Raw genomic sequence first — 13,011 nt, forward strand, 5'->3', positions numbered from 1 at the left:
ATCATCTGGGAGAGCTTCTGGAGTTTTAATGTGCTGGAAGTCAAATCCTCTGTAAAGGCGATTTGCCTTGTCGGTGTGGTGTACTTATTACTTCACCTGCAAACAGTTGCTCTCAGAAAAGCTGACCCACTGATCGACCCTACATCTCTGCAATAAACAGGCTATAATCTGTGGAGGAAGTGAACTCTAATCAGGCCACATGCAGATTAAACAAACTGGGAGGAATAAAAACTAGATTAAAATGTTCATGCCTAATACCGGAAGATTATCAGGACATTTTACCTCTTTAAATCCTAATTTATAGGAGTCAGGCTAAAGTTTATGAGTCTATATTTGTAGTGATTACATAGCATGGGAGATGATTTTTCTCTATTTAGAAAGATTATACTAGAAGGTATTTTGGTTTGCCCTAAGAACTAAGGTATTTAGGTGGGAATTTGGTGGGATTGGGGGGAGTGAGAAGTATATTTAAATGTATCCTAAATTTCCTATGATAATACTAAGTAGGAGTCAGTAATTTTTTTAGAATAGGCAGGTTAGGAAAAAGCTAGTCATGTTCACTCTAATATTGATATATAAGTATTGCTTCTCAATAATAGTGCTTAAAAGAGCTCTGAAAATGTTTATCATTTCATTACAATGGGTTATTAGTAATTTTGCCTTATACTTTGAAACTTTTCTGAATAATCACAATGTTGTTGTAAGGATCAAATGAGATGATACAGGTACAGTGCTTTGCAAACCATAAAATATATAGAAATGCCAGCAATTGTTATTACTGATAATAATAATGCATGTCTGCTATTCAACAATAGCATGTGGGCATTTGGCCATAATAATTAATATATATATATATATATATATATATATATATATATATATATATATATATATATATATGGTAAATTCATAAATCTGTCATAGGTATAAGTTTATCATTATTATTATTATTAACTATACTTACCACCTATGAGGCCAAACAATGTGCAGCGGTCTTTGTTGCTCATTAGTTCCACTCAAAATGTTACAGAGGTTAAGAGACATATGTTGCTTATCTTCTTCTTGACCAGGGATTGAATTTTTTGATGGGTGAGTTTTGTTCAGGTCTTCCACTTTTGTTAATGGATTAGATAGGCTATCTTGTTGGGTGGTATGAGGGCCAGACTGTACTTCACAAAGTCCAGACTCAAGATTCAAATGGCTGTTTTTCATTAAACTCTCAGTGACTCTGTTCTTCTGCTGGAAAGGAAGAGGCATAAGTGGAGTATCATCTTCATTTCCTTTATGGCCAAATATCTTCTTAAAATGGGTCATTTTGTGCTCTGGCATGAACCTGTTACATAAAGAGAATTTTCCATTTTTTAAGTGAACATGACATTTTAAGCTCAATTTTTCCTTTTTATTTTTTTTAAGATACTGATGTAAAATAGAGAAAAAGGAAAAAACAAAAAAACAAAAACAAACAAACAAACAAACAAAAACCCCAGAAACAAACTGAAGAACTTCGGAAAACAATAAAAAAGTATAAAACTGAAAAACTTGAAATTCATAGTTACATTAACTTTGACAAGAGTTTTAAAAAATTTTACAATAGCATGAAAATGTTTTCATTGGCCATGCTCATAATTAAGAAATAAAGTTCTCCGTTAGTTTGGTTCTCCTCCCTTAGTTATAGCTTTCTTTATACTCTCCCTATACCTAGTATTTCCCTGAAAAGAGACAAAATAAAAATGTACACTTCCTTTTTATTTAGTTCAATAAAGAAACAACATATATATGTATTAGAGAATCAAGCAAAAGAGAAGAATGCATTTATTTTCTTTTCATTCATTCTTTTCATTTTTATTAGGCTTTCTCTAAGTCATATGGGCTAGGGCTTTCTTTCATCCATATTTGGACTATTACCTTATCCTTCAATTAATCCTATCCATTTTTGATCATACCTTTGTTCTGATATTTAATACTCATATGCACAGTAAGTATTTTGAATTGCAGCTGTTAATGCTCCTTTCAAGATTTTCTGGGGGGTTTTTAAATCTGTAAATTCTGGATTCTCCAGTTCAAGAAGTGTCTTATATATATTAGGCACTTAATAAATGCTTGAACTCACTTTCATTTTTCTTCTCTGCACACAATAAAATATCTATCACAGACTGAAAAAGGCAATTTTAGAAAATCAGACTCTTAACTAAATCAACAAGCACTTATCAAGTGCCTATTGCAGACATAGCAGTAACCCAATACTGGCAGGTGATTCAAAGAAGTAATATAAAGGAAGAGAAGGCATGTAGTTGTTGACCCTTAACGGGCCTTTTGGGGAAAAGAAAGCAATCTTACTACATTTACAAAAAGAAAATACTATAAAAAAAAAGATAAAACTATCCTTTTTTAAAAAAATCAGATTCTGATAATAACAAGTTAACATAGGTAGGATAGTTGACAATTTAAAAGATATTTTATTTCTGACATCCCTAGGAGATGGAAAATGCAATTATCATTTTCTCCATTTTAGAGATGAGGAAATTGATGTGCAGGGAAGTTAAATGACTTTTTTCACAACAGAATGGCTAATTGAGAGACAAATCTTCAATTTTAAGCCCAGAGGTAGTGGATAAAGCACTGGGCCTTCAGTCAAGAAGAAAATTCAAATGTTACCTCAGATACTTACTACCTCTGTGATCCTAAGCAAGTCATTCAACCTTTATCTATCTCAATTCCTTAATTTTAAATAGGGATAATAAAAATATCTATCTCACAGGGTTTTTGTGGGTATCAAATGAGATAATATTTGTAAAGTGCTTAGACACAATGCCTAGCACAAAATAGATACTTAGGAAATTCTTGTTTCTTTCCCTCAGTAATATTAAAGCACAGAACCACAATATTGGATATGGAAGGGACTTTGGTGATCATTATTTCATCTTCAATTATCAATTATTTCTGAAAATAATTTTTAAATGGAATCCACATTCATTTGTTATACTGTGTGCCATGAATTATGCTAAACATTAGGGATGCAAAACCAAACATGGATCTACCTGGCCCTGAAGAAGTATATATATGCAAAAAAAAAAAAAAAAAAAAAAAAAAAAAAAATATATATATATATATATATATATACACACACACACACACACACACAAACACATACACACACTCCATTGACATTTCCACTAAAACATGATATAGCTAACAATTTCTACATAACTTTAACAGAAGATGATTGATCTTCAAGAATTATTGTTGAAAATATTTTTTGCCTTCTAGTGTACCTGGTGTTAAAGTCTTTACAAATTTAAGCTGTTGCTCAAACACAGTCTATCACAGTCTTTCTAATTTGGTAGAACCTACTACATTTTTTATTTTGTTACATGAACCCAGGACCCCCTCCATGGCACAATAACAACTTTCAGTAGGATTTTATATACAGATGAACATTTCAATACTACAAATATCTGTGCATTACTCTATCAATGTAAATTGGTATCTTCTTGGGTGCTTTAGCAAATTAAAAAAAAATCATTGTCTTATGGACAAGTCTTTTGTGAAAAGCTTCTGTGAAAAAGAGGCTGAGTACAAGAAAATGTCTTTTAAACCTTCATGAATGAATTTCAAGTACATTAAATCTTCACTGGTTGAATTAAGTTACAGACGATGAGTCCAAAAAGTCATATGGGACAAAATCCACTTTTTTATACAGAATTTTTCTGCATTCCTTTAAAGTCTATTCCAGTTTTTGAGTATTTTGAGAAAAAATTTCAAAATAGATATGTAGCCTTTAAAAAAAGATTTCTATTATATCAAAAAAGGTAGGGAAAAAGAAAGACATATTAATTTTTTGAAAAACACTAACTTTGAAGGAAAATATACAAGCTTAAAGTAAACATTGTAAATCTTTTTGAGAACTCCTTGTCAAAATTGACTTTAACAAACATTTATCTAAACATTCCAAAAAGGAAATTCAGAATATTTATTATCAGTTTGGGATGATATATTCTATAGTATTTGGAAAATTAGCTAAAATCTTGATTAATCAATTAATTTTCAATGAAAATTCATAGAAAAAGTGGGGGCATACCAAGGAAAAATATTCATATATCAGTTTTTAATCAAAAGTCTCATAAAAAAGCAGATGACATTTCTTTAAACAACAAAAAAAATATTGAGGACAAACATCTGTAATCATCTATTAAAAACAGTTTAACAATTGGGGCAAAATATCTGTTTCTAAGTAATTAAGAGTGCTTAGTAAGCTTTAAATTTTTTTTCAAATAAAGAAAAAGTATTGAATATACACTAATAAATCCAAGTGGTCTAAGACAACACACCCTCATTTTGGTAAGCAGTATCACTGTTCGTTTACTCATGAAATCCATTCATATTGGAGAACAATATCACAAATTAAAAGAGAATGAAGATTGGCTGAAGGGTTGTAAACAGTAACTGACAAGGAATTTAGCTCTGGGAATGGTGCTAGGCCTGGTTTTATTTAACACTTTTTCTAAGTGTTTTCAAAGATGGATAAAATCCCATTTAGTTCAGGACACAGATGAATATCTTAATGTGTTGCTGAAACCAATAAGGGCATGAACAAATACAGCAAATGTGAAAGACATAAATATGTCCAGGAAACAACCAAAGAACCAACTAAGAGATTTAATTAAAAAAAATACAGAATGGAAGTGAGAAGCATTTAAATCATGATGGTTAGTATTTCCTGTTACGTATATAGTTCTGATACATAAGGTATACAGAGTGGGAGCTACCGGTCAGCTTTGATAGAGCACTTTGGTTAGACTATAAGTGGAATACTGAATTTAGTTTGGGCACACCTCAGTACTGAGCATGTTGAAAATTAGAGACAGTTCTTAGAAGAGCAATAATAATGATTAAGGAAACAGAAGAATTGATTTATGAGGACAGATTAAAGGAACTAAATATGAATAGTCTGGTTAAGTGACAACTAGAGGGGTACATAATAGGAGTCTCCAAGGAGAGAGAATAATTATTTAGCCTGGTACAAGGGGGTATAACTAGGAGTAATGAGATGAAATTAAGAAAGGGAAAATTTAAGCTGAATCTCAAGAAAAATTCCCTGACGGCATAATTTATTAGATCATGGAATAAATTCTCTTGGGAAATGCTATAGCTAGGGATACTTAAAAATAGACTGGACTAAATACCACTGAATAATATAGGCAATAATCTTGCACTGGAAGGAAGGTGGTTTGTATAATAGGTTTTCCTTGTTTACTGTATATTTTCATATTTTTCTGTGATGATCTATTTATTACAGTGATAGTCACCAGCAGAAGTATTTAGAGGATTAGTTGAATCTAAAATGAAAAGCATCTTTTGTTGAAAGTGGAAACACAAACAGTTTCTGGCCTATTCTTTTCATACTATGTAAGCTATGTTGAAGGCAGGAGTCACCATAATTCTTGAATACTTTTTTATTCCATTAAAGTTGGTGCTACATTTATTTCATTTTAACAGGTTGGGAAAATTCATTTCTTAAAAAAAAAAAAAATCTCCTGATCCTCTGTGCCATGAAAGTAATATTTTCCAAAAAGAAAAATTTAATACAAACAACTTATTCTCATAATGTCAATCACAAAATTTTATTCCAGATTTTCTGAATGTGGCTCTATGGTCAATTACTTCACATCAATACCAAGATCAAATAGGCATAATACTAACAAGCAGTTTGCTTAATAATAGTAACCACACTAATTAACCCATCCAGAACATTCTTAATCAAGATGCTATTTGCCCTACACTAGAAGTCTGGCAGTAAAATTTTCTGTGCAAAAAAGGGGAAAAGAAATACTTTAATGATATAGTGAAAACGCTATTCTATAAAATAGAAAGAATGTTTACACTATTGTTATATTAACTCAGTGAAATGAGTATTCAAGTAGCCACATGTCTAAACACCCCTTTTCTTTTTCCAGTTCCAATTTTGGTAGAGGTGCTAATGAGAAGTAAAATGGACCCAAGGTAAGACAGGAAAAGAAGTCAAGAGTATGTATAGTCCCCAAACTGAGAACTACTTTTCAATACAAATATGTTATGATAGCAAAATAAATTTTTAAGTACTATTTCTCATTCATTTCTAAACCTTCCTGGAGTCATAAATGGAATGATTTTCCCATGTTCACAGATTTTTCTCACTCATATACCTATATATACAGAAATACACAAAGAAATAAAGATATATGAATAAATCTTCATAAATTTTGTGTGCAATTTTGAAGGCCACAAACACTAGTGTAATCAGGGAAGGTTATTATTGTTGCTAAACATAAAAAAAATAATGTTGCTAATCTGATTCAGATCAAGCAGGCTCATGGAAGAGAGTTAATATAGAAAACTGGATTGTTTATAGGTGCTTTTAAATGTTGACAAGGTCATGGACTTATGGTGGAGGGAAGAAAATAACCTACAAAAAGTATAGGCAGCCTTTTTATTATCTAGAGTAGTACCTGAAGGAAAAAAAGATAAAGAAAGATAAGACAAGACATGGATATGTAGATTTTCTCTAATGAATAGAGAAAATAAGGCAAAAATCAGGGTCAATGGGCAGCCAGCTACAAAGCCCATAATAGGGAGTTTCAACTTGATTCATAAACTGATAAAGGAAAATAGTATGAAGTAGTGATCATGGGATACATTATTGACAGCTAAGTTTAAGATGGATTGTAATAAGGAGAGATTTTAGGAAAATATTTTATACCCGGTGAATACTTAATAAATAGTTACAAAATGAGCTAGTAAATGAAACGCATATAGGTGAGGTGAGTAAGACAGAGACTATCAATAGCTATTTTGTAAGACACAGATTTTAATTGGGGGAAGACGGTAGAAAGATCTGGGAGATAGCATATAAAATACTGGATATGTGTGATTTAGTGGTTGTTATCACAAAGGAGAATGAGTCAAGGAGAAAGGGAAGGCCAGAGGAGGGAAAACAGAGAAGAGGAGTAATGCTGGCTCCAAGTCTGAAGGACTGGAAGATGATAGTGTTACACTCTCATAAGGAAGCTGAGCTGGGAGTGGAGCTCGCAGGAGTAGAGTTCCATGGTTATAATTTTGCCATTTATACTCTGGATAGAAGTAGTCTAGATACACAGTATATTCTGGAGTTTATATGGGACTAAGATTTAGATTGTCTGTGAGATACAGATTCTGGCTGGAAAGGTAGATTAAGTACACATGATGAAAGCAATGAGACCATCTCAGTAAGGGAAGAAATTCAAGTAAGAGACAGTTAAATGGCTCACAATAACCAGAGAAAATGATGAAGAGAGGGGAAACTTAAGGTAGCAGTAATGAGACAATCCATGACTGGGGAAAAGAAGGCAGGACCCAAATTTGAAAGAGCAAATATAAGTCAAAAAACCAACCAGGTTAGTAAAATGATGTCACTGGAATGATGAAAGCCAAGGACTGATGAAGAGGTTGGAATAGGGATTCAGGGCTCAAAAGTTCCTGCTAGATCAGGAAGCCAACATTTGAGGAATGCTGGAAAACTTAGCTATTTTCTTCATGTGGCATCATTTCCCAAAGCTGCTTTTTTTTTTTTTTTATGTCCCTAACAGCTGATGCTGACATTCCATGCCTGGGCATACCAAATCTCCCCATGACCATTAGGATCAGCAAAGATGATGTTTATACTTGAAAAGAAAAACAAAACAAAAAATTCATCTTAAGTAGATGCCATAATAAAGAAATCACCGTGATCTAGTGCCAAAAAGAAGGTATCATTGGATTTGGACAAAAAATAATTTCCATGAAATTATTGGGATTGAAACCAAAATGAAAAGCATCAGGGGTCTTAAGTAAAGGTAAGAACTCACTTCCCTAAAATCAATATAGGGGAAAAATGCAAGTGTTCAATCAAATAAGTTATAGGCACACCAGCACTTTACAATAGAAAAATCCACTTTAACTAAATAATGTGTTGCAAATTAATTGCAAAGTTAGCATTTTTAGGAATTAGTCACATAAGCACAGATCTAGGATAATTAAAAAATCATGCAAAACAACATGTGTCTTACATATCAGATTTAGCAACTTTATATTAAACTTAAGTAGAAGTCAAGAATATCTTGCTTTAGTTTGGTAGATGTTGGCCCTATATACAGATGTATGTATGTATGTATGCATGCATGCATAAATTTAAGCTTTCTTTTTACATATAAAAGGCAATTATTAATAAAGAAATTCATAAGTAATGCAAATGATCATTTAAGAAATTGCATGTTCAAAACTCAAAAGATTAAGCAGGAAAACAGGTTCATGCTCAGTTGACTGGTTATATCTCCATGCTGCAGTCACAAAAAGCTAACAGGGCCACTGCATTTCTCTGAGGTCAACAAAGTGTTCCTGCATCTTTACTTTACACTGCCACTTTACAAGAGGTCTCTTAAATGGAGTTCCTTTAGGATAAGGACTGTCTTTTGCCATTTTGCCATGTGATCAGCACATGCCTACAGCATAGTAGGTCTTTAGTAAAAGCTTCCTGACTAAATATTTGTCCAACTGAGTTTAAATTGTCAGCAGGTGACAGAGCTTCTAGAAGTATTCTGAAGTACTAAAATATCACTTGGACAATACCCCTGGAATAAATTCAGAAGAGAAATGTACTAATATTACTGTCTTCACATAAGTAGTTTGATACAACAGCCACTCCTGATCTATTTATTTTTTAACTCATGAAACAAATACTATTTTCCAGTGCAATCATGAAGCAAGCTCTCGAAGTTAATATGAAATATAATATTTAGTAAGTAACCCGTTAAAGATGGTGAGCATGGATATCTTACCTGCACACGAAAGATCATCCAGTCATTTGTTTTCAACAGCACAGAAAAATTAGATCAATAGAAACCAGTTATAGGTTGATATAACAATTAAGGATCACACATTCTTAAGAAAGTCATTTTAACTTCTTGAGGTACAAGTTTTCTCCCATGTATAACAAGGTACTTGGACTGGTAAGGTTTCTTTGGCTTTAAAGCTATAATTTTAAAGAAATGCATATCTGGATTGAGAGAAATTTGGTTTATAACAGAGTTGGCTCAAAATGTTGAAGCATTTTGGACTACGAGAGAAAAACTCAATGGCTTAACTCATTACACTTCAAAGACAAATGTCTATTTCTTTCCCTCCATCCCTAGATGGACACACACATAAAGTGTGTGTGGATGTAGATGTTTTTGTTTGCTTTTTAGAGAGGCAATCAGGGTTAAGTGACTTGTCCAGAGTCACACATCTAGTAAAAATCAAATGTCTGAAGTTGGATTTGAATTCTTGTCCTCCTAATTTCAGGGCCAGTGCACCACTAGATTGGCCTTAAGTGGAGGAAGTTGGACAGCCAGTCTTAATGAAACAAGGGACATGAATAAAGTTTTTGTCGGAAATTTAAAGTTAGCTTCTGAAAATTGCTCTCTATTAACATGCACCCCCTATACCCTCTGTCCCCCCAAATATGCTTCACATCTCATTTATATCGTTTGCTTATGTGGTCTTTTCTGGCAATAGATTTTATGTGATTAGTATTATTTAAATTAAATAGTTCTGTCCTCAATTCCCTATTTCCTCTTAATTTCCAAGTGTTTTAGATTCTATACACTGCTAATTTAACTGCCTACTAGTAAGAACAGTTTGTCTTATTCTACTTGGTAAAATATCTTTGTAATATTCAATACTACTTGTGTAATAACTTTAAGGTCTTTGAGTCTGCACCGAGCATAACCAGCCTATCCAGTGCTTTGCCAGAATAAATATTCTTCCAGCTCAGCCATCCTTGTTAACATATGTACACCCCTTTACAAAATCAAAAAATCAAATAAAAAACTCTCTCAAAACAGCATCAAAGAACTCCTACTTTACACCCAGTTTACCACAGTAATTCAGTTTAGTAAAGAAGGATCACAAGTACAATTGTAAACTAGGTAATGTTTGTTTTTCACTCTCTCCAACCCCCCTTTTTATGCCTAAGTACTAAGTGTTCCACAGTGCTCTCACTGTAGCATCTCACTTGGAGCTGAATCACCCTGTATTCTGGACCCTACTGCCAAATCAAACTTACTTGGTTATGTGCTGAGCCAGTAAAAATTAATCTCATAAATTAATTCAAATTAAGTCATTAATGAATGGCAATGCTTAATATCCTAATATTGACATATTAATGTGGGATAATGCTTTAACTGGAATTAATTTCCATACCACTTCCTAGTCTCCTCACCAGCTCTTTATCCTCTCTTTCTATCATTCCTTTGTGGATTACCTTCCCCCATTAGAATGTACCCTCTCTGATTATAAGAACTGTTTCCCTTTTATCTTTATCTGTTGCATTTAACACAGTTCCTGGCACATAATAAGTAAGTGCTTAATATATGCTCCATATATCTTGCAAATCTCAAACAGTAGATTTTCAGATATTATAGAAAGCCAAAAAAATAGGTATTTTTAAATGAGTCAATCCCATTCACCAGAGACAATTAATTATCTAAGCCTCTCTACACAACTTCAATCTTTTTTTTAAATTTTATTTATAAAATTTTTTGACAGTATATATGCATGAGTATTTTTTTTTATAACATTATCCCTAGTATTCATTTTTCCAAATTATCCTCTCCCTCTACTCCTTCCCCTTGATGGCAGGCAATCCCATACATTTTACATATGTTACAATATAACCTAGATACAATATATGTGTGTAAATACCATTTTCTTGTTGCACATTAATTATTAGCTTCCAAAGGTATAAGTAACCTGGGTAGATAGACAGTAGTGCTAACAATTTATATTCACTTCCTAGTGTTCCTTCTCTAACTTCAATCCTTAGCCTATAAATTGTCCTAATTTTTTCTTTGTAACAGTCTTATAACTAATCATTTATACCAATTAAATTATTGGGAAAATATGAATTGATTAGTGTGTTTTAGTAGGGTTATCCTTATTCCTGCTTCCTCCACAGAAAACTTGGTTTCCTCTTTTACCTATTAAATAGCTCCAAAAGTACAGTCGTTTCTCCCTTTCTTCACTGCTCACACTGTTTTACCCTCTGGTTTCCTGATTAGAATTTCTCCTTACCTCACTCTGTCTTTTTTTCCTCTTTTGTTTCCTTTCTTAAAGTTGTTCACCTCTTCATTTAAGGCTCATTTCACTTAAGGATCACCTGCATAATAGCAAGGTCTTGCTTCAGACTTTTAACTTTCTACTCTAAGATGTATAGGTGCATGCATAAGTGTGCTACTGAATTTTCTCTGTTGGTTATCCATATTCTCTTAAGAACACGGGATAATACTTCTCCTCATTCATTTTATTTTTAGTTCCAATATGGGGTCACATAGCTAGTAAGTATCTGAGGCCACATGAATTCATGAAGATATCTTCTTGTCTCCATGCTTGACATTCTGTCCAACTAGCTGTCCTGCACCCCTGTGCTAAGAGCTTTAGAAATACTATCATTCGATCCTCACAACAATGATGTGAAATAGGTAATATTATCATCCCCTTATTACAGTTGAGAAAACTGAGGCACATAGAAGTTAAGTGACTTGCCCAATGTCACACAGCTAAGAGTCTGGGCTGGATTTTATTTCAGTCTTAGGTTGGATCCACGGGACCACCTAGATGTTTCATGTCTTCTATAGACATCCACAGCAAACTCTGAAAGTGACTTCTAATTATGTATTCTATGCTCTGGCTCTTCTAGGGTTTTTTTGGGAAGCATTATTTAGAGGTTGAAAATAAGATAGAAAATATAGTCAAATTGAATAAAGTAGTATCACTTCTTTATTTTGAACCAGATCTAGGAATTCCTCCAAGACAATGTTTCTAACCTTGGAGCTTCCCTAGGAATCTGCTGTGATTTTCTTGGATTCTGTAATGATAAAAAGAAAAAAATGATAAAACTATTACTGCTTGAAGTAGTTACTGTAAGGAATGGTAGGAAAATAAAAGGTCAGGAGTTAATATTTATTTTTTGTTAGATAGAGAAATGAAATGAGTCTGGAAATATTGCAAAAGTAAAGAAAGCTGGCTATCCAAGATAAGAGAATTTGGGGGACAAATCTTGAAGAATAACTGTGAATTTTCTCAGATGCCAAAATGAATCTTTCTTGGAGGAAAATGTTTTTAAACTACCAACCTATAAGATCATGTTAGTGGGAATGAATAGAGTCTAGGGGAAAAGGAAAGTATTTTCTACTGCCCCTGTCACCTTGTGTCAATTTCTACAGTAGTTAAATAGAGATAATAGCTGCCCTTTTATCTACTTCCTGGTGCTGTCATGATAATGTGAAAAATGCTTTAGAAAATGTATAAATCTCCATATACAAATATATTATTAAAATCAATAATGGTAATAATCAGTAGCAACTCTGACATTACCACTAACAACTGTTTTTTATTACAGAAACCCAAGTCTCTGCACCTCCACTGGAACACTGAAATAATCCCCTATGTAGTAACTGTCTGAACTATGTTCATTTTATGCCTGAAGAGATGTACATTTTTATTGTTATTAATTGAAGTCTTCTTGTAAGAGCTACTAAAGAATGACATTTTTAATTATTTGAAAATTTTTTCTTCAACCTAATCAAAGGTTGTCATTTATACTCATATCCTTAGATAAAATAATCACAATAGGCATACTTTTCAAATAAATATTATATTCCTCCTCTTTCCCACTCTTTTAATCATTAAATTTATCTTTATTATTGTAGAATATATATATCAAAGAAATATTCCCCCCTCATTCTTTATTACTGATATGCTACCTAACACTTGTTTCTGTCTTCATTTTTATTTCTTTAGCTTCCAGACTTCACTTATCCTGGCTTCTCCCCTCAAATTAGTCCACACACTGTGTAAACCAGGAAAGTAAAACTTGGAAATTTAAAGCACTGGTTTCCTGATCTCTGAAACACGAACAGATGGTCATCAAAACTACAGTCATTTTTTCATTTGCCTACCCACAATCTGAACAAAGCAGAA

The 13,011-nt window shown here is 32.8% G+C and overlaps 1 protein-coding gene across 18 annotated transcripts in view; it reads right to left on the reverse strand.

The window, feature by feature from the left end:
- The window catches only part of GTDC1 (glycosyltransferase like domain containing 1), a 564,348-nt gene that overhangs the window by 203,058 nt on the left and 348,279 nt on the right, over positions 1–13,011 (reverse strand). For all 18 annotated transcript variants that reach the window (XM_074302060.1, XM_074302057.1, XM_074302050.1 and 15 more), the window contains one exon: positions 965–1,333. In XM_074302060.1, the coding sequence (XP_074158161.1) occupies positions 965–1,333 (369 nt within the window). The remainder of the gene's footprint in view (positions 1–964; positions 1,334–13,011) is intronic.

The sequence above is a fragment of the Sminthopsis crassicaudata genome, chromosome 3 (genome assembly GCF_048593235.1).
Source record: "Sminthopsis crassicaudata isolate SCR6 chromosome 3, ASM4859323v1, whole genome shotgun sequence".
NCBI lineage: Eukaryota > Metazoa > Chordata > Mammalia > Dasyuromorphia > Dasyuridae > Sminthopsis > Sminthopsis crassicaudata.